This window comes from Tachypleus tridentatus, chromosome 13, assembly GCF_004210375.1.
Source record: "Tachypleus tridentatus isolate NWPU-2018 chromosome 13, ASM421037v1, whole genome shotgun sequence".
Lineage (NCBI taxonomy): Eukaryota > Metazoa > Arthropoda > Merostomata > Xiphosura > Limulidae > Tachypleus > Tachypleus tridentatus.
This window is the reverse complement of record NC_134837.1, coordinates 119,771,698-119,794,046: the sequence shown is the minus strand read 5'-3', so window position 1 is coordinate 119,794,046 and position 22,349 is coordinate 119,771,698. Positions and strand designations below refer to the sequence as shown.

General features: G+C 31.3%; 2 protein-coding genes across 4 annotated transcripts in view; both read left to right on the top strand.

The window, feature by feature from the left end:
• The first annotated feature begins 2,228 nt into the window (after nt 1–2,228).
• On the top strand, nt 2,229–17,415 carry LOC143236888 (hydroxymethylglutaryl-CoA synthase 1-like). The gene is made up of 10 exons (XM_076475544.1): nt 2,229–2,370; nt 6,711–7,169; nt 9,319–9,444; nt 10,093–10,362; nt 10,919–10,933; nt 11,476–11,626; nt 11,765–11,935; nt 12,815–13,038; nt 13,680–13,831; nt 16,188–17,415. Exons 2-10 carry the CDS (start codon nt 6,725–6,727, stop codon nt 16,314–16,316), a joined length of 1,683 nt encoding a protein of 560 aa, XP_076331659.1. The 5' UTR covers nt 2,229–2,370; nt 6,711–6,724; the 3' UTR covers nt 16,317–17,415.
• A 2,865-nt stretch (nt 17,416–20,280) lies between these two features.
• Nucleotides 20,281–22,349, top strand: part of LOC143236887 (serine/threonine-protein kinase Nek8-like) — a 38,568-nt gene continuing 36,499 nt past the window's right edge. For all 3 annotated transcript variants that reach the window (XR_013019785.1, XM_076475543.1, XM_076475542.1), the window contains exon 1: nt 20,281–20,502. Coding sequence is in view for 2 of the 3 variants with exons in the window: in XM_076475543.1 (XP_076331658.1) it covers nt 20,441–20,502 (62 nt within the window). In the remaining variant the exon portion in view is untranslated. The remainder of the gene's footprint in view (nt 20,503–22,349) is intronic.

The window sequence follows — 22,349 nt, the reverse complement described above, 5'->3', positions numbered from 1 at the left end:
GGTGTACCCAGTGATTTACATTCTTACGATGTAATAAACAGGAATTTTAGATCATACTGGTCTACCCAGTGATTTACATTCTTATGATGTAATAAACAGGAGTTTTTCATTATACTGGTGTACCCAGTGATTTACATTCTTATGATGTAATAAACAGGAATTTTAGATCATACTGGTCTACCCAGTGATTTACATTCTTATGATGTAATAAACAGGAGTTTTTCATTATACTGGTGTACCCAGTGATTTATATTCTTATGATGTAATAAACAGGAGTTTTTCATTATTCTGGTGTACCCAGTGATTTACATTATTATGATGTAATAAACAAGAGTTTTGGATCATACTAGTGTAGTTCGTGATTTACATTATTATGATGAAATCTTTTCAGCTATGAAGATTGAAATATTTTATACAGTTGAAGTTTGCCATTTTTTTTCTGAAAAACGAGGTGTAGTTTCATTAATGTTTAAACAATGACTGTATGACTAGAGGAAAAAAGTAGTTCCTGTGTAATTGTGCTTTGAAAATGTCCCTGACTTGTACTAAAGTTGAATCTGTGATAAAAGATTTTTACAACCAGTAGTGGATGTAATGGCAACAGGTTACAAGCAGCAGTATTAGTTGGTGTCATTTGAAAGCCAGAAAAGGATAGTATTGTTGTAGGTTTCTCAAATCTGATGCCTAGTAGAGCTGTATGTACATAGATGTAAGGAGTTGTCCAAAGATAACGTACATATGAATACACATAAATCTGTAAACCTTCATCATTTGACCAGAGAAATAGTTGTGACTTTGTTATTACAGTAGTCAACTATTGTAATATGTTATTTGAATTTTTGACAAATCATAGCTCATATATCAACACATCATCAAAGTTAAATTTTTTGTTATATATGATCAAATTCTTGACCATTTTGGCTAGCTTGTACCAGAAAGGAATCGCCAGACATTTCTCACCTATTAATTATGTTGCTTGACCATCTACATTATTACATGCAAAATTACATGTTGTTTGTACATAGAATCTGAAAGGTAATTAAATTAACCTTAGAATACAACATTAGCATAATTAAAGGGATGGACGAACATCATAATCTTAACTTATTTCATCCTGAGAGAAGAAGAGTAAGAGATGATCTTATTGAAGTTGACAAGATTATGTGAGGGTGTAACTGATAAGATGAATGTATTTGATTTCTTTGTGACATATACTAACGAAAGAGCAGTAGTTTAAGATTTGGGAAAGATGAACCAAGCTCCAGTTTCTTTCTTTTAATCTTACACACTGCTAAATTAGGATGGGCCAGCGCAAATAGTCCTCGTGTAGCTTTGCTCGAAATTCAAACCAAACCAAACCAATACGTTAACATAATGGTGTGCCCACCGAAGGTGTCTGTTTTTAGCATTAAAAGCCTTTGAATTATTGTTGAGACATTGAGGTGAGATAGGAACGTTAATATAAATTAAAATTACGTTTTTGAGTGTAGTGTGTGTTTTTTACATAAATAACTGTTAACAAACGAGAGTACTACAGTTTTAATTTTCTTTGTAAATTCTTAGTCAGTCTTAGTGAATATACACACATACAATTGTTTTCACACGTAGTTGCCTTCACGGATTTTAAAATTAGACGGTTTGATATGGATACATCAATAACAGTTGCACAGTAATTTTTCACATACTGCATACCGGCTAAACAAGAATGCGTCAAATGCATCGGCTAATTGCTCGGTATTCCATTTGGACAGCCAACGTTGTAGGGCTCAAATGTTCAGTAAACCCTACAGAAGTAGCAGTACTTGTAGTGCGACAGAAGCTTATCGAAGTCAAACGCTTCCGCTTTGTAATGTACAACTCATTGCAAAGTATCGAAAGCCAGTTTCGTAGCTTTGTACTTTATTGCAAACACAAAAAAAATTATAGTTGAAATAAATACTCAAATTAAAAAGGGTTAAATCTATATTACTTTTATAACCCAGCAAATAGTCCGATGTGGCTTTGCTATAAGAAAACACACACATACACACTTTTACAACCACAATATTGTCTCAGGCTATATTTATATTAATTAAATTAAACAATAATTAAATGTAGTTATTTAAGCGTTTAATTTATAGCAACTTTTAATCATTTATAATTATTGAGATCAAAGGATTTTGTTTGAAATTTGAATTATGTCGAAATGATTCGTGGAATCCATGATTGCCCATTTTTTACTCTAAACGTCATAGCAGGATTTCCATTTGCTGAAAGTGGGCGTGTGCACGACTATATCTTCCGCTTCACAAGCTGTAATTACGTCAGATCCGGAAAGTGAGAAATAAATGCACTGAACACAATTCATACCACCTTTCGTATATTCATCACGTAAGTGTATTTTAAATTATTTTAATCCAATTATTAAGTATTAATACATAGTTTAAGTATGCATATATAGTTACATATTGCATAACGTTTATAATTAAATAATAGATAATGTGTGTATTAATAGAAGTAACTGTTTAAGAAGCTATGTAAATTGTGATTACAATGTATAACTTAAGATTTCTGTACAACTGGAAATTGTAGAAAAACTACATGATTAATTAACTAACAGTAACAAGCTTTAAAATGCTACTACTGCCACTTTGTACCAGTACCACTAGGTAAGCAATAACTTTTTTTTTTTTAAACTAATAAGTAATTGTTTTGTAGGCCTACTATTTTTGGTACACAATTATACCAGTAAGGTTACGAATATTTTTGCAGTCAAGTTACACGGGTAAAAAGCAAAATTTTCAATTGATGAAAACTTCGTTAAGCTGGTACGGTAGTTATTGAAATTTTTTGAAGAAGTTATAAAGTCGCTGATAACAAGGATCATCTGCTTCTCTGTGTACGCTTACAATCCCGTAAACAGTCTAAATCTTTTTTTTTTTTTTGTAAGATTTCCCATTAATTTGATCACCCCTTTCTGGTGGTTTTCACTTCCTACATTCACAAATTTGATATTCTTAAGTTCAGTGGGATGTTATTCATATCTTGCACATAAAGTCACTCCTTTCCTCCGTTTTTACTTTTGTTATGCTCTTTTTTTACTAAAGAACCTGTAACCTGCTGTTTCACAAAGGTCATCAGAATTGTCAACCCTTTCCCAAGTTTATTAGTTCTCAATCATAATATTGCAGTCTTGTTTAGCTAGTGCTATGTTTAAGGTTATCTCTCTCATTTCTTATAGTTTAGCATCACATGGGTAATAACTTAGCTTCTTTAATCTCTGTTGTCCACACTTAGTATAGCTTTTAAGTTCTTCTTTAACCTGTAAACTCTATCCATTCCATGTCTTCCTTACATGTCAGTTTCATATCAAACATTCTCCTTGGACCTGCCACACGTACACCACAGTTAACCATTATATCCAGTGAATGTATAACCAATGTTGTAAGTATGAGTAACCTCCTGAAAATATTACTGTTGCCTTCTAAATAAATGTTAACTATCTTTATCTTCACAAGAATTAATCAGTGGCTGAACCAGTAAATTTTAAAATATTATGATTCCACAGTAATATGGAATGATTTAGGAACACTTAGTTTTTGGTGAACAAATTATAGGTTAAAATGTGCATGTGTGTGGGGAACTTTGGTAACAGTTGTGTTGTTGTTGAAGAAATGGGGGTTTCAGAGTAATATTTTATAAGTTTCATATCTCTCCTAGTGTTTGGGTGGTTACAAGAAAGCTAATGGGTTGTAGGAGTTGTGTGATGATCACTTAATTTAACAAGATTTTGATTTATTTGAAAAAGACTTGGAAATTTTCTAAAATATGGTGTTTATTTCTTGTATTCTAGCTGTTAGTGATTCCTGAAACTCGTGATTCGAAGTTAGACATCAAAACTGATATATCTTTGAAATTTGAGTGAATGGAAAGAATGTCATTTAGGTGTATAGAGTGAAGAGAACTGGATGGTTAGAACAAACTATTTAATTTTGTTTTATTATCTTTTTGAAGGCCTAAATCATGACCTCATGAAATGTAACTTATTGTTCAACAATTTTAGGAACTTAGTTTGAGTTGAATGGTACAACTGATCCTATAATTTAGCTAACAAATAGTGATTGATTGTTTATTGATTAATGAAAAGTGTGAAATTTCTAATAATTGAGGTGAAGGAAATGGCAATTTTTAACCCAATGTGAAAATTTGGTAAAGTAAGGAATAGTGAAATAAACATAACAGTTACAAGTGTATTAACATACACTTTTCTGTTTATCTTAAACAGCTTTGATGTACATTCTCACACAATCACACAATAGTAATACAGAAACAAAGAATATATTCTGAACTGTATTCCTACACAGTTTCTTTCTTTAAACTAAGAAATTGTGCAAATTTGTTATTTATCTTTCTTGCCGAAATTTGGGGCTGAAAGAACATTTTGTAATGATTTATCTCTTGGTTTATTTTGAAATGTTTTAAGTCAAACATTTACCTTTTGACTTATCCCCATCATGGAGAAACAGGTTTTTGCTAGTAGGAAGTAGTTTGTATGAGGTCTCTGACATCAGGAATACCTGTAATTACCTGTTATGTAGCTTCAGGCCACGTGACCTTCACTTCTGAGGCTAGTGACTTCTATACCATAGAGGGCTGGCTCTTTTTTGTTTCATTGTGATGTGTTTTAGAAGAGAGAAAGTGAGCAAGTAAGTTTTGGTTGGTGTTTCTTTACTAGAAATTTTGTTTACATAAATACCTAACTATTAAAATATAATTAAATATTAATATAATTAACTTGTTTTTAAAGGGAACATGCCTTTGCCAAGCTTGGAAATACACAAAAAATGAGGAACTTTTGGCCATTCATGGGTTTTCCTGTAAACCCACTCTTTTTTTTTTTTTTATTTCAGGAGCTTAAAACTACTTTGAATGTGTAGCATGTGGTTTATTTGTTGTTATATTTGTTTATTTGTTGAATGGTAGTAAGCCTAATTATTTGGTCTATTCTTATAAGAATCTGGAAGTGAAACTACGTCATTCATACTATATCTACCATATCCAGTGCCAGAGAGGCTTTTCTCACAATATCAGGGATCAGTTGGCTGGTTGGAATATGAGATGTACTAGTAGTTGATGTATTATTTATACTATTCTTATTTGAACAAGAACCATTTTGATATGAACTAGATTAAATTAGTGACCAGTAATATTTATAAACTGTGTTTATCTCATTAAATGTTGAAATTAGGTTTCTGATTTTTATTAACACCAAATGGTTTGTTTTAGTTTTGAAATAATTTTGCTTATTTTTTGTATAAACAAAAAAAACACAAACATAAACTGGTAACCCAGTTAGCCAATATTTTGTCTGTTTTGTTATTGACAGTTTCATTTTAAGATGATAATGAATGTGAGCTGTTCTTGGAACAGTATTGCATGTTATTCTTGGATACATTTATTTAGTAACCACTTTAAGGTTTGACATGTATTGTGGAGTCTATGTGAACTTTCCCTTGTCTAAACATAAGGGGATTTGGCAACAGTGGTTTACAGGACTTTGTGTTTAGAACATGTTTGTTCAGCTTGTGTGCACAAATGGTTAAATGGTTGGTCTCTTAGCTATGAATTGGAGAGAAACCTATGGTTAATTGAAATCTGGTCAAGGGTGTGAGAATGAATTTGTGTAAATTGAGTTAACTTTCACATGTTTGGTGTATTTGTTATTCACATTATCTAGCCACTCTTGTTAAGAAAGAGTCTTTTTATTTCAGGGCGGCTTACTAATAAAATGGAAGATGACCTTCTTAGGTGATCTTCAGGTCAAAACACCGTTCTCTGTTTTATTAGTAAGTGTTCACACCCGTACCAGCTGTCCTGAGACCCATTTGTATTTGAAGTGGGTTTCTTATCATCATGAAAGACAGTCTCTGGTATTTTTCTACTCTGAAATAACTGATGTGACTAGAAAGCTCATTTGAATAAACTTAAATTCTCTGGTGACACCAACCATGAGAAAAACTAAATACCAAAGAAAGATATTAGTGCAGGTCAAAAGCAGCTTTTCAGTTGTACACTTTTTTAAACATTTGTCAATAAGTATAAATATGCAAAATTTTTGAAGAAAATCTCGACTTTCATAAACTATTAGAGAAAGTAACACTTCGCATAATGAAATCACATGAGACTTGGATCTTTAGGATGGTAAGTGGTGTTCTAGAGTTAAATGATTAGACAGATTATGTGCAAGACCTTTGATTTTTAATGATATAAAGTTATTAGTGTAACTATTAAAGGATTGAATAAATTTTGCAATAGGATGTTTGTTGTGTTTTGTATATTTTTACTGTTTGCAAATGACTTAAGGACAACACAGGACCTGTTTGTCCATTTAAACCATCCATCCCATCATCTAAACTTTAAAATAAAGCACTGAAAATCAGTAATTATCATTGAAATGCTTATTAAGCCTTATCTTAAACTCCTTTAACTGTGCTTACTACATCTGAAGCTAACCCAATATTAAACACCTCTTAACTCATTTATTCAAAAGAAAACCATTTTGGTGAATTCTTTCTTTTCATATCTTTGTAGCCTTTCTGTCAGTCTACTGTCTTTAAGATAAGAAGCCCAAGACTGAACTGGTAGATGGCACATTAATTTGATGTATAGTTTGGTTAGCATATGTGATGTGAAGTTAATGATAGTTTTTTCTTTCTCAATTTCTTTTATAGGTAAATAGCTTATAATGCCAAGTTTCAAACAAAGAGAACACCATACGTGGCCAGATGATGTTGGAATAATTGATATTGAGGTGTATTTCCCGTCTTTGTACGTTGACCAAGCAGAATTAGAAGAGCATGATGGAGTCTCTTCTGGAAAATATACTATTGGGCTTGGTCAATCACAGATGGGCTTTTGCTCAGACAGAGAGGACATTAACTCTCTTTGTTTGACCGTAGTCCAGCGACTCATGGATCGTACAAAAGTTGGTTATGAGCACATTGGTCGCCTTGAGGTTGGCACAGAAACAATTATTGACAAATCCAAAAGTGTGAAATCTGTACTGATGCAACTGTTTGAAGATTTTGGAAACACAGACGTTGAAGGAATTGACACCACAAATGCCTGTTATGGAGGAACAGCTGCTCTTTTTAACTCTTTGTCCTGGGTGGAATCTAGTGCATGGGATGGTGAGTTGGGCTCTTTACCTCCACATCAAATGTATTTTAAGATACTAGAAAACAATGTAAAACATAAGACAGTTTTTAAGGATAAAAACAATTTTGTCACACAAAACACTTAACCTTAAATGTTTCTGGAGGCCATGTTTTTGTTTGTTTCATTTGCTATTGATAAAGAAAACAATTATCTGAAAACTGTTTTCTGTAGGTGAAAAAATTCAGTTGAGTTTGTTGTTTGAACACTGAATGTGTAAGACTGTTTGTTATCCTGTACACTTCTATAAATTTAAAAACTATAATGTATTTTGAAAATTAAAATAAAAACCTTTTTTTTTTTTTTAATGCATAGAATGTCTCTTGGTTACATTATTCTACCTCATTTTCTTCTGATGGTTTTAGAATTTTTTGTTTTTCAAACTCATCTTTAAGCAGCAGTGTATGGTCTTTCAGTATCCCACATGACAAAAATGGATAATGCTCATATAACTGAACAGAGGTACTATCTGTATGCCCTGTTTGTGTTGGTTGTGAGCTTATGTTTTGTGACTTGGATAGTTTCTGATTTTATCAATTTTTGGTACAACTTTTTAAATTGCCTGTTTCATAAGTTTTGGCCTGGTATTCATAAAAGCCCCATTTTTGTTTTTACTGTTAAATATGCAGTTGTATTAGTAACAAGACAAGGCTTAGTTTCCATCCACAACTAATACTTCTCCTCTGTGGTGTATTTGTAGAGTTTTTTTTGTTTTGTTATTTTTGTGCAATGCAGAAATCAGTGTAGTCCCATTTCTGTTTTAAGGCTTTCTGAAGTCCATCGTGTAATCCCACTTTTCATGATGACTAGAAACCCACTTGAAGTATAAATATATCTCAAGATGGCTGGTATGGGTATTAAAACTTTTTTAAATTAAATATAGAACAACATTTTTATATTCGTAGGTCATCTTCAGGTTAAGTCTGCAACTGTCCCACTTCTATTGTCAAGCCCATCTATCTATCATGTTCAAACAATCGAAAGCTACAAGAGTGAACTGCAGTTGCTTTTCGTGAGTTAACTCTTGTGTCTGTAACAAATTTTATAAATTTCATTTGCTGAACTGTAATATGTAATTGAATGTTTTGTCTTCATCAGTCTGTGCAAGGATGATACTTCATGATACATTGTTACCGATACCTTGACCTGATACCATGTAGAATTACTGTAGGTATGTAGATGTAACCTTCAACCACTTGTAAGATCCTTGAAAAACTTGCATAGCATGATCTGTACCATTTTTGATTTATTGTACCATTGGCTAGACTTTGCTAAACAACTTTAAGTAGATGTACTCTTTGTCTAGGTACTACTTGTACAGCTTTACAGGTGATGTTCTGTTTCATTTCATGTTTTGGAAGAAGCTTGTCAATATGGTTCTCATGTTAGTTTTTTTTTTTTTAAAGACCTTTATCTGTATAAATTCACTTATTTGCAGTTATAAAGAAGGTTCTTATTGTAGCTGTAATAGGTTGATACATATTTGTGTAATTTCTGGCAATATCCATCATGACAAGAAACTCAAAGTAAAAATTCATCTCAGGATGGCTGGTATGGATATTAAAACACTTGCTAATAAAGCATTTCTGTCAATATGTTCAGTGTTTTAACACCACCTCTGGTGTGTGAATGATAACCATTTATTGGGTAGCCAATTTTTTTTCAGTTAAATTACATCTTCCCTTTCTTATTTAACATTACAGATATATTTTTAAAAATTAAAATGCTAAAGTTCTGTGCCTTATGCTTTTATAATCATGGAATAGGAAAACTTTGCATCCAAAAGTTGTATGATGTAACCATCCCTAAAGGAGTCTGTTTTATGCTCCATCTGCACTTACAAATTGTTATACTTTACTTGAATTGCAACAAAATGGTTGGGGCTCTTAACCTGTACAGTCATAAGAATGATGGCAAGGACCAAGGTAACTGAATATGTAGATTGTCCAGAACAACTTACTGCATCTTAGATTGTTGAGGTATTTTGTCTGAGAGTTCACTGTTTTTTAGAAAAACTTATTACATTCTATGTCAATTCTTTATTTAGTGTATTTATGAGTGTTTATGAATTAAGTATGACCATTAGAAGTGTTTGACGAATGAGTTAACCTTCTTTATTTTCAGGCCGTTACGCTCTTGTCGTGGCTGCTGATATTGCTGTTTATGCAAGTGGTAATGCTCGTCCAACGGGAGGCGCTGGAGCTATTGCAATGCTGGTGGGACCAGGTGCTACTCTAATTGTTGAACGAGGTACAAGTCTGAAGTAACGAGTGTGATCCTTTAAATCTTTTATGCAGCTGTTAAATATGTACCAGAACATATATAATACAACTTACCACATATTAAATTCATTACTACTAGGACTTGCTACTTTGTTTTACCATCTTGTCTTTGTTATAACCAGAAAAAAAATGGTAGTCACTTCATGGCTCTGTTCTTCTAGATTCACTACTTGTTTAGAAAAACATGTACATCCAGTAGAATGTCTACATTTACTTAGATAGTGGATGCATGAGAAGTTCCCCTACGATTATCTATATTGTTAGAGGTATAAAATATATGTACAATTAAATGCCCATTCTCATGAAGATACATGCTTGTAGTGTATGCTTTACTCATGATAATGTTGGTTTTTAGCTAGACATTGTGTATTTTGTCTTGTAAGATTGGCCAATTCATACTTACAACCACTTTATCTTAATATTTTAAGCTGCATTATGTTTTTAAGCAATTATGTGTATTTCCTGGTAACTTGATGTAGTATGTAACCTACAACATATTTTCCTGAATTTTTAAACTAATTTTACTGTGCAATTTGCATTTCTAAAACTTGTGAAGTTAATTTCCTATGATTTTAACTTTTCATGACATGACCAGATTTATTTCTTTATTTTTTAGGATTGCGAGCTACACACATGGCACATGTATATGACTTTTACAAGCCAGATTTACTCTCAGAATATCCTAGAGTTGATGGGAAGTTGTCCATCCAATGTTACTTTCAAGCTCTGGACCAATGTTATCAATTATTTTGCAGAAAGGCTATTCTTAAGAAAGGTAACAAAACAAAACTGTTTCTTATTAACACAATACGTACCTCTGGGGTACAAATCTGTTATCAGTCCCACAGGGCTGTTTATACTGGAATTAAAAATAACCAGCTAAAGTGTTTTGCATTAATTCTATCATAATGTGATGGAACTAAACCCTGGGGTCTTCCTAAACCTACTCAATTATACCATATTCTGTAAGAAAGATGTCTGATAGAGGCAAACTCATTGATTAACCAAATAAAATGGGGGGGGAAGAGGCAAGCAGCTGAAGGAAGGGGTTTCATTATGGATTCTGTACTTGTTTAAAGGTCAACATAAGTATTCATGTTAATGTAAGTTATTTCATGAACATAAGTATATCTGACACTGGATAGCTGCTATGAACATATAGTGGAGAATGTGGACCTTATTTTTATATTTTTAATGCAAAAATTGATGAAATAAGAAAAACAAATGTCTTATGTTAAGTAAAGTTGTTATTAATGTCAAATGCATTCCTTGTTTGTAATTCTTTACAATATCTACTGGTCATATTCTGCAGTTTCTAAAATTTTCATCAGCAACCATGCTGTTATAGCAAACAAACATTGTGTGGGATTTCTCTATTTGTACTTCACCTTTATGAAACTGACCAGAGATAACAACTTGGTTGCACTACACTTGGCAATTAGTGATTGAATCACAGTGTTTTCCGTAAATGATTCACATTATTTATTCTATTTTCCACTTAAATCCCACAAAATGAATGCCATGTGAAATGTTTACTTTTGCTAGTTTTATGAACATTGTTAATCTCGGCATGTATACAATTTTTTTTTTCCCCTCTTCCAGGTAGTAACTTAGATTTGTTTTCTTTTATGTCCTTGAATGAAACCAAAATGTTTCATTTGTTTTTCTAGTTCTCTATTTTCTTAATGTAGAAAGTAGTGCTACTAGAATTATTTGAATATAGGAAAAATGGGGACTATTTATAGGTTTATTTCTTTTGGACAGTAAAGAATTAAATTTATTTAATTAAAAAAAGAGGCAATTTTCTTATCTGTTTTTTTTGTTTTTGTATTTTCTTCATGTGATTTTGTTTTAGTAGTAAGTGAAGTTTTAATACAATGACCCCTCCTCATCTTAGAAATAAACATACTTGGATTCCTACATTTACATAACTAATGAAAGCTCACTATTGTCACATTTCATGTCTATCAAAATTCTTATTGTCTACTATTTTCAGGAGTCCAAAAAGAGTTCACACTTGATGACCTTGACATTGTTCTCTTCCATGCTCCTTATTGCAAACTGGTTCAAAAGTCCCTTGCAAGACTTGTTCTTAATGATTGTTTAAGACGAGTTGATGTTGAAAAGTACAAATCTATGGAAGCATTCAGGTATTTTTGGGTACATCAGTAAAATATAGTTTCAAATATTCAATCCCTTTAAGTCTTTAATATTTGTCAATGTTTAGGTTTCAAGGTTATTTAGTACTATTCAATTTTATGACAAGATTGTGTTTGTTTCTTATCCAGTCACCTGAAGCTAGAAGAGACATATTTTGATAAAGATGTGGAAAAGGCATTTGTAGAATTTAGTAAACCATTGTTTGAAAAAAAGACTAAACCAGGGCTCCAGCTTGCAAATCGTGTAGGGAACATGTACACACCATGCCTTTACGGATGCCTTGTTTCATACATAGCAAGGTTTGTCTCGTAACACATGTTATGTTTTTTAGTAAATTTATGTTTGGATGAAATAAGGACATTTTAATTTTTGCTGTAAAGAAAAACAAATTAGCTATATTTTAACCCTTACTCTAAATAAATAAATAAATAAATAAATAAATAACTGTAATTTTAGACAGTTTTTTACAACTAACATTTTCTGTATATATCTTAAAATATTTTACCAAATAATTATACATGATACTAGTAAACCTTTTTATTTACTGATATCATTATAAGGTTAATAAAGATAATTCATTCAGCTAACCAGTTCCTACAGGATATATTTTTTTCATTTTTCATGTATGTACCTAAAATAAATATCCTGTAGGAATATTATGACTGGTAAAACAGTATTTTTAATAATACTAGAAAAATTTGTTTTTTTATATATTTGAATATTTTTATAAAAACACTTTTTCATTGTTTTTAAATTCTAATTTTTTACTTAGTTACCCATTTATTACAGTTGTTATTTTAACAATAAGCATTAAAAAAGCCAAAGAAGAAAATATTTTAAATTTTACAAATGAAATTGCTAGGGAGTTGATTTTTAACATGTAACGTGGATGGTGATGTAGTTCAGGCATTGGAGAAATTCTGTACACTTACTAATAATGTGTGTTGAAGGTTTAATTGTGAAGTTGTTTTTTATTCATGTAATAGTAAAACTAAATTCTTTTGCTCGTTAACTCTGACATGTTTTGTACAACCTTTTTGTAATTTTATTATAAAAAAAAATCTAGAATTCGTTTTTAAAATACTAGCTTGTAATTAAACCTGTTTAGCTTCATTAACTATCTTTCTACAAAACTATTTTTTAAAGCAACCTGAGAATATTTGTTACTATTTGCTCAGCTCCTTGCCTGCCGATGTTCTTGGAAAACGAATTGGAATGTTCTCGTACGGGTCAGGATTAGCTTCTAGCATGTTTTCCCTCCAGGTAACCACAGATGCTGACATGGTAGACAACTTGCACATGTCTTTAAAAGAACAACTGTCCCATCTGGAACTAAGGAAGAGAGTGAGTCCTGCTGAATTCACTTCTATTTTAAAGATTAGAGAAGACACTCATCATCAAGGTATGTACAATAGTTTGTATTTGACATTCTATAACTTGTGCTTTGTATGGTAGATGGAGTTGTGTGTAATGTTGACTAGCTGTCCTCTGTTCTATTGCATAAATTATAGATGGCTAGTACAGATAGCCCCTGTGTAGTTTTGCCCAAAATTGGATAAATAAACAATTCTTTTTAACTGAAATTTAGTGTTACTCTTAAAATAACTTAATTTTGTATTAGATGTATTTCAGAATTTAATTGTTCTGATTTACTGTTATTATAATTGAATTTCATTAAGTCTATAGCACAATGGATCTTCACCAGGTTTGGCCTGAAGGTTTTGTTGTGTCCATGTGGAGATGCATGAAAATTTGCAGTTTCACATTTTGTTTTGTAGTTTTTAGTTGTTGTTTTTTTTAACTATGTTGTAAATGAAGCAAGTTTTTATGTTGTAAGAACTTTTTTATTAATTATGAATTTACATAACATTCATCCATGACTCCAGCTAGTTTATTATAAAGTAACTTTGTCTAGGTTGTTTGCACTTAAATATAATTATTCTGACTTGTTATGTATGTGTATTTGCTACAGCCTATTATCACTAGATGCATGTATGTTTGTGAGTATTTGTTGTAGCTTATGACTTTTTCATTTTGTCTTAGCTCCATATACTCCTACTGGTAAAGTGGAAGACCTGTTTCCAAATACTTGGTTTCTAGTACATGTTGATAGCATGCATCGTCGACAGTACGAACATAGACGGCCAGTCTCAGTTTCTGATCAAATCAGACAACAAAAACGTTCAGTTCCAAAGGTAGAAACCCAACAAGAAACAAAACTTTTACCATTAGAGTTCTGAACTAATTACATATTTTAATTTTACAGACACAGATTTCACAATTTTGTTAGGATTTAGTTTAAATTATTTTTTATAAGGTTATTTCCTTAAATAAATCCTTTTTCAGTGCACTCTCCAAAACAATATTGGAAAATCCCTGTCACCCTACATGTAGATTTGAGTGAAACTTTGATGGTTAAACCTCAAGCTCTTATATTCATTACTTTCAACAAGTCAGTTATCCTCATATCAGGCTTAATTTGAATGATTAATAATTGGAAATAGAACTTCAATCAGTTCATTATTTTTGTAACTCCAACTGAACAACTTTGAATTTATCAAAAATAATGAAGACAAAATTCAATTACTTTGACACTTGAAATAATGAAAAACTGTAATAACTGAAAATATTATTTTTGTAGCTGATTTATTTTTATGCCATTAATTAATTATGATACTAATGAATGCTTCAGGTTCAGCAGATTAAGCTGACCTTTTGATCCCAAATTGACTGTTAGGCTTTTACTTCCTGTATTGAGAGGGTTAATTACTTGTGATATTATTATAGAGATATACTTTTTTTAATATAATAACAAAACTTTCTAAAGCTTACTCACTCAGAACTGTCTATTGGATGTTATTGGACATTTAATTAATTAGAATGTCAAGTTTGTGCGATTTTAAGCATGGGACACTTGTTTTCTGTAATCTGTTTACACTGCAGGGTGTGGACAAAAAAAGTGGCTCTCTAGAAAATGTTTGTTAATAAAGATATCAAATCTTTTTATTACATAACTGTAAAATGTGTCAAAATTGTTTCTGGAACTCTCTGTATGAAATCTATCCAAATATGATTTCAAATCATAATTTTAACTCACTCTGGCTTTCATAAATATCTGAACTCTTTTCATAATTTTAGTTTGTTATATTCTGTAATGCATGCATTAACACCATGTGATTAGGGGGCTTGATTCATAATCTGAGGGTTACAGGTTCCAACCTCTGTCACTCCAGACATGAAGACCCTTTCAACAGTGAGAGCATTATAATGTGATGGTTAATCCCACTATTTATTGGTAAAAGAGTAGTCCAAGAGTTCTTGGTGGGTGGTGATGACTAGCTGCCTTCCCTCTAGTCTTTTACTGTTAAATTAGGGATGGCGAGCACAGATAGCCCTTGTGTATTTGTATGACATTCAGAATAAACAGCTAAAAAAAAATCATTTAACTATATAAATCACAAATCAAACCACAGTAGAAATGGAATTATTTCAACATCTATCCAACTTGTATAATTTTACTTGTTTGTTTAATTTTTATTGCAGCAACAATCATTTTCTGTTAATATTTGACTTTTTCTTATTTATTTTATAAGAATAATAGTCAGTCAGTGTTGTTGACTACCTGCCTTTCATCTAGTCTGTCAGCTCAAAGCTGGGTATAACTGTTCACAATTTTCCCTATATAACACATTCTTTAACAAATTCCCAAACTAACAAAACGTTTCAAGAGTCTTAAAGCATTTACATTTAATATCTTTTAACTAAATAGTTGAGTAATAAAACTTCAACTAAATTACAAACTTGTTTCTTCAGATGTTAGTTATTAAAGTACTGCTAAGTTTTGTTATAAAACATAAACCTATAAGCACTCTACCAACTGAGCTAACTGATTAATCCACCAATAAATTCCTCTTAAGGCAGTCTATAGAAACAAGCACCTACAAGGTCAGTTTGAAAGTATTTGTTTGGTGTGTAAATTTTTGTTTCAATCAGAGATCAGAATCATTTGTACAGTGATTTTTTTGTGACTTCCTTTCACAGCATGCTACAGTAAAAGGAATTATTTTGTGAACTAAATGAAAGCACAGTTTCAGGAATCCTTCCATAAGGGTTAGGTTTAAACTGCTGATTTCTTCTAATGCTTTTACTTAAGCAGTTTTATGATGGATGTTAAGAGTGGTTAGTATTAAGAAATGTGTATTTAATTTCTACACATTTGTAAACTAAGTTTCCACTTTTCCTAATTATTTCATTCTAAACTCAGTTATTTTTTTTGGTGTGGATTGTATACAACACAAAATCATGGGTAATTTACAGTGAATACAATGCACCTTCATTTAAGTTCAGAAAATGAAACTTAAAACCTAAAAACAAGTGTTGATTATTTTGAATATTCTTTGAAACCTCTTATTTTATGTTGATAAAGATTGTATTTTCTTATTTTTATTGGAGAACTGTGTGAAACAGAGTTGATCTTGTTTTTAATTTTCTATTGTAGTTTATGAAATTTTATTTTCAATACTAATAACATTATTGATACATTTGTTTCAGGAAAGTCTTATTGAACCAGCAGGGTGTAACTTTCTTGGGTGTGGAGAAAATGGATCTAGCCACTCTGTCAAGGGAAAAACTACCCCACCAAAACCTGTTGTTGTAACTGCCAACCTCAGTCCTCACTGATAACAGATGTTAAGAGGTTATAATACCTATCTTCTATTGTATCAGTGGATTTGTATTAGAAATCAGATTTTCTCTAGTGGTTTATGATCCCTTGAGAAATTTCTGAGACAGAATTACCAACTAGTTGAGACTACTGGATGAGCAGACTCCACCAATCATGTTTGAATACTTTCTTCTTATTATTATTTATACATAACTGTTTTTGTTATAGATATCAACTTAATAGGTTATTATTTTCTTTGAACATACAAATGGAAAAGTTGTAATATATCTTAATGCTTTGTTTTCAATATTGCATTTTAATTTCTTGTTCTTCTCTCCTTAAAATATATCAAAGGATTTGAATGTTAAGTATTACCTAGTTTAACCAAAGTGTATCAGTTTATGTTCAGGAAAAAACATCCTGTCTTTGGTATTGTTATGTGATGTTTGTCACTTACTTTACAACAAAGATCCATATATCAAAAGTTTGTTTACCTTTGCCTTAACTGTACATTTGTAATGCATCCTTGGAACTAGGCACAGAAAAGACCTGAATTACATTTGCTCAAATTTCAAAGAATTATGGGATCTTGGTTCATATTGCTTATGTCATAATAAAATTAGCACTTGCATTTAAGTGAGTAGTAATGCCACCTGTGCTTTCATGTTGAAAATGAAGTGCTTTAGTCAATACTCAATTGTCATTTTTCCTTATGGCTGATTAGCTTGTATGAAGAAAAGTGATGGTTTATAAAAACTTGTATTTTGTGTTAAACTTGTAAATACACGTACAGTATTTAGAAGGTATAGCATTTGTGTTGTTAATGAGTTAGTGAAACTGACAAGTTTGTTTTTTGTATTAACTTATTTTTAGTATCACTTGCATAGATTCAGTTTTGTGAAACTTGTAATGCATTGTGGTAAATCACCACATTTGAGTAGCGAGTTAGTTTTACCCTTTAAGAATAGTGTTTTTACAGAACGTGTTTAGATAATTTTGATTTATGTTTTAATGAAAAATCAATTTATAATCATTCAAGTTCTTCTATTTCCATGTATCCACATTTATCTTTGTACTTATTTCTAAGTTATTAAAATATATTTAGATAAAAAGAAATCTGTATATTTCATTTCTTGTCCAAAGATACTTTTCATTTCAACTCTACTCAAAGTTAGATGTATGTTCAGTTCATGCTTTCAAAATCTTGTGACTAAACAATCGTACATTGTTTATCATCCAATGAGTTGGGTAACTTAGAGTATTTTGCACTCTTAAATCAAGCAAATTTTAGAAATGTTTGATATGAACTTGTATTTTAGGATGCTGTTCTGTTTCATTTTAATACGTTTTATAGCCTTTTCTAGCTGGACTGTGGTAAGGGTGTTCAACTTAGTGTGTGTTTGGGTTGAGAGATGATAAAAACGGTATTGAACAAGCTTGCCTCTTCAGCTACAGAGGAGTTATAAGGTGGTCAATTCTAATTTTTTGGTGAAAGTGCCCAAAAGTTGGTGTTGTGTAATGTTGACTAACTGCTTTTTCTCTGGCCAGTCATATTGAAATCAGTGATGGGCAATGGAAAGATAGCCTTCAAATAGCTTTGTGCATATGTTCAACAAACAATAATCAAGGGCATTAGAATATAGAAGTACAGATGAAAATTAATTCAAATTTAAAAGTAAGTAGATGTTCCACTCAAACGTGAAAAATATGCCACATGCATGGGTCTAGGTCAAACTACAAGTATACCACTGTATTATAGAGTATTTGTTATAAATTAGTTATTGTACTCTGAATGCTTAACTTAGTGAGAGTTTGTGGTAAAAGAATAAATACCAGACTGTACTAGAATGGTAAACAAAGCCTGTAAATGTGCACTTGGAATGTTCTAAACGCTATGGAACATGCAAGCTGTACAATGAATGGAAGCCATTTTATTCTTGAACGTTGCACTGCCATAGGAGTAGCTGGGTTTAGAAAGTCGTTGGTTTACAGACATTTTGAATACAAAACTTTCAGTAACATAAATGATTTTCTTGTATAGAATAAACTTGTACATTTTATTGAAAGCTCTTTTCATCAGCACAAAATAAATTCTAAATGTATATTTCTCAAAATTAAATTTGAACCATTGGACTGTACACATTTGATTTACTGAACCATAATAGGCTCATTGTGAAATGTATATAGACACGATGTTTTAATATTTGATGCAAAAATAACAGTTGAGGTAATATTCTCTAATGACATACTGCTTTACACAAAAAACAAAGTGTAAATTTGAATTAATCATTTTAAATCTTTACATAAATATTTAGCATCTCCAAACAAACAAATTTTAATAAAAATAGATTTTTAAAATAGAAATTTCTTTTTGTGATTGAAATTGATTTGGTTTTTACTTTTGTACTTCTAGTGTAACTTGTTGCAAAGATACAAATTCATTACTTACAACCTATGGTGAAATCATAAAACAAGTACAGGAAGAAACAAATATTACTATAAACGTGTTATAGTAATTAAAAACTAACATTTAGAACGCTCATTAGTTGCACATAAGAGTGGGATTGGTAATGTAATGTCAAAAACAAAAAGATAAACGTAAAATAGTCTTATGACGAATATATTGAATTAATTTGTTTGTTGTAACATACAGAAAAAAAGATTTCCTTAGGAAATTAGACCCTTTTGAAATTATAAAGTGCTGGTCTTTAATATTGATCTAAATCTCTGTTGAAAATAATTCGATGAAGGAAAAAAGAAATAGAAACGCGCAAACTCGATTATTTGAGTTAGTTATTATGTTATTTTGTTTACTTTAAATATTTTTACTTTCATGTGAATGACATTAATTTTGTAGTTTTAAGTAAAATCATCATTTTTTAACTTCACATAAGTATAAGGAAAATATTTATTGAAAATGTTGAATGTCGTTTGAACTCGTTTCTTGACCAAAACAAAAAATTAGGTCTTGTATATAAAAAGAGTTCTTGAGAGTGTTAGCTCTCTAACAATATTACTCTGCCTTCTCTTTCTTGTATATGAAAATATTTGAATCAATTTATAACAATTTTCCTGTCGCCGCTACGACAGCAGTAGGTGTACGGGTTTATAACGCTAAAAGCAGGCGTTCGATTCCACTAAGTGGATACAGCAGATAGCCCAAGGGGTGCTTTGCTGTAAGAAAACACACGTACACAAATATTTTCTAGAAAAATGTACTACAATTTGTCACGATGAAATGTTTTATTTAAAATACTTGTAAACCAGTGTTTAACCCACAACAAACACAAGTATTTAGTCGTAACAATTCCTGTGAAACCTAGCTATTTCGAATGAAACTTTCATATTTATATTTTAAAAATAAAAAGGTTTTATTTCACGTTGGTTATTATGGATTTCAAGTAAATGTCGTTATTCGGATATTTGAGCTTGTAATTTTATTCCGTTGTTCTTCCTTGACCACCTCAACAAACGGCTATATAGACCTATAACTCTACAAATTAATTTAGATACGAGTGCTTGACAATAAATAGCCCATTATGTAGCTTTGTGCTTATCTACAAATAAAATTCTGAGAAAGATACTTTTAAACCTTTTGTGCTCGTGTTTGTGCATGCGTTGCCACTATACTGCAGAGAAACAAATCGTTACTCGCAATAGACGACATAAATCCATTATTTCTTTTATTTTGTATAAACATTATAACTTGATGAGAAGCATGCGTAACATACGTAAATTATTGACTCGTATGTATAATCACGGAGGTTCTGCACAAATTTGTGGGAGTTCTATGCTTATAATAATATAAACATAGGTGGCTATCAGTAAGCAATTAACAGAAGTATTGCCAAAAAATCAGGACAAAAACTGAGGGTTAAAGAAAAATAACATATTTTTTAGCATGACACCACCACCAACAAAAGAAAAGAAGTCTTCATGTCAGAGTTAATTCAGATTGCAGTAATTGTGATAAAGTAAAGAGGGCGTTGTGCTTACAAATATTTAGCGCTAAATAAGACACATTTCATGGGCGGGCTCGTCATTTATTTTTAAGCTTTAAGTTAATTTTGTGTTTGTGGTAGTTTGGGTACGTTGAAAATTATGTTTTAACATATTTGAACAACATTTTTTAAAAAATACAATGATGGAGAATATCGGAGATAAGTTTGAGCATATCAGGGTTGTAGGGAGAGGAGCGTTTGGGTAAGTTGCACGGTTGTTTTTAGATTTTTAATTCAAAACGTAATAGTAGATCAGTTAATATTATTATTAAGTTTACAGTTATTAATTTAGTAAGTACCAGATCTTCGTCTTTAATAGACTACACTTTGTATAATGGGACAACGTTTCGATTAAAAATCATATAGTGAGGCATTATTCGACACGAAGAAGGCACTGTTACTGCTGCGGCACTCGACTTCAAATAGGCATGAAGAACCCATTTAAATTTTCTACCGTGTGCATACTCTAAAATACTAGTGAAAACATTTGTGATTTTTGTTTAAATCTTAAATAGTAAAATTTATGTACTTTAGTTATAGAATACGCTTACAACTTGTAATGTCACAATAACAATTATTTGTGTGTTGAGTTACTTTGTGATTAATGTTCTTGCCTTTATCTTTATCTAGACAGCAATGGACTGTTTACTCTTTTTATATTTAAAGCTGTCATTGTAAGCTCACCCTTGGGAAAAGTAAAAACTTAATATCACCAACTTAGTTATCAGAAAATTGCAAATTTGGTTTTTAAACTAATCTAAAATGTCCCTAGTTTTAGTGGTGGAGCCATTTCTATATAACTAAGTCTCAATGCCTTTCAAATACCAGATAATTGTGACAGTATGGTGTGATATGATACCATGGTAGTAGTAGGTGGGGTTGTTGTAGGAGGTTAGAAATTAGAAGGTAAGAGTGTAAAGGATGGGTGTGGTTGATATGGATTTTTTTTTTTTTTTGGGGGGTCTAATTATATCTTATTCCTTGGTGTTAGACACTGTGCCATTGACTAGTTGTGGGTCATTCCTTGCCAACTCAGTCCCAGTTCATGTCACAGATTTTCATGAAAAACTTGAGCAAAAACTTCATTTTCATTTATTCGTCATGCAGTACAGCTTTCAGATTTTATATGGTATATATGGGATTTTACATTCTACCACAAGTAGACCCTATAAGGATCCATATGCAACTGCATGGGTTATACTCTAAATCTAGCACTGACTGCCATTGATAGTAACTCATTCCATAAGCCATTTATGTTATCAAAAAGATAAAACTGTATGAATGAGAATATGATCTGTCTTTTAGGTTTTCATCTTATGTTCTCTCATCCTGTTGTCTTCAACAAAGAAACCACAAGCATTCATTCTTTTATCCCCTACATAATATTACAAACTTCTATAAAATCTACTTACTCATATATTCTCTTGAACCAAGGGCTGTCATTGGTGTAATGGTTAGTGTTCTAGGCTGTGAATCCAAGGGTCTACAGATTGTGTTCTATTTCTTCAAAATTTCATTACACTTTGAAGCTTCATTACAAGAATGAATGTAAAGTCACAAAGTTCTATTATGGTAGTCCAAGAGTTAGCTGTGTGTGTTATTGGTTTAACTTCCCTCCTTTTAATATCTTAGTTCCAAATTATGGGTGGTTAGCCCAGACAAGTACTGTGTACAGAAATGGATGATTAGTGAAAGCTGTTAATCATGAAGCTGGTTAACTGATTACATTCAACTAATCTGTGGTTCTCACAGGAGACTTGGAATAATTGAAACTTCTAATTTTAAGGAGTTGATTAGTTTTTGAGTCATGACACTTTAAACTAAATAACCTTGAATTAATTGAAAATAATAATAGAAATCATGATAGCAATATTTTATTAGTTGGATGGTTTGAATATTTCAAAATCTAGTAACTGGAAACACCAATTTTGATTAATTTGTGACACGAATCATTACTAACAGGTAATTGGGTTAATTGTCCAGCTCTACTAGTGTAGCTTTATGCAAACATTTGAAACAAACAAAACTTAACCTTGTCATCACTGGAAT

What these genes read in the sequence shown, in the direction of transcription:
- LOC143236888 (XM_076475544.1), top strand. Translation starts at nt 6,725, where the DNA reads ATGCCAAGTTTCAAACAAAGAGAACACCATACGTGGCCAGATGATGTT. An exon ending in TACTCTAATTGTTGAACGAG is followed by an intron (nt 9,445 to 10,092) that starts GTACAAGTCTGA and finishes TTTATTTTTTAG; the next exon opens with GATTGCGAGCTACACACATG. An exon ending in AAATCTATGGAAGCATTCAG is followed by an intron (nt 11,627 to 11,764) that starts GTATTTTTGGGT and finishes TTTCTTATCCAG; the next exon opens with TCACCTGAAGCTAGAAGAGA.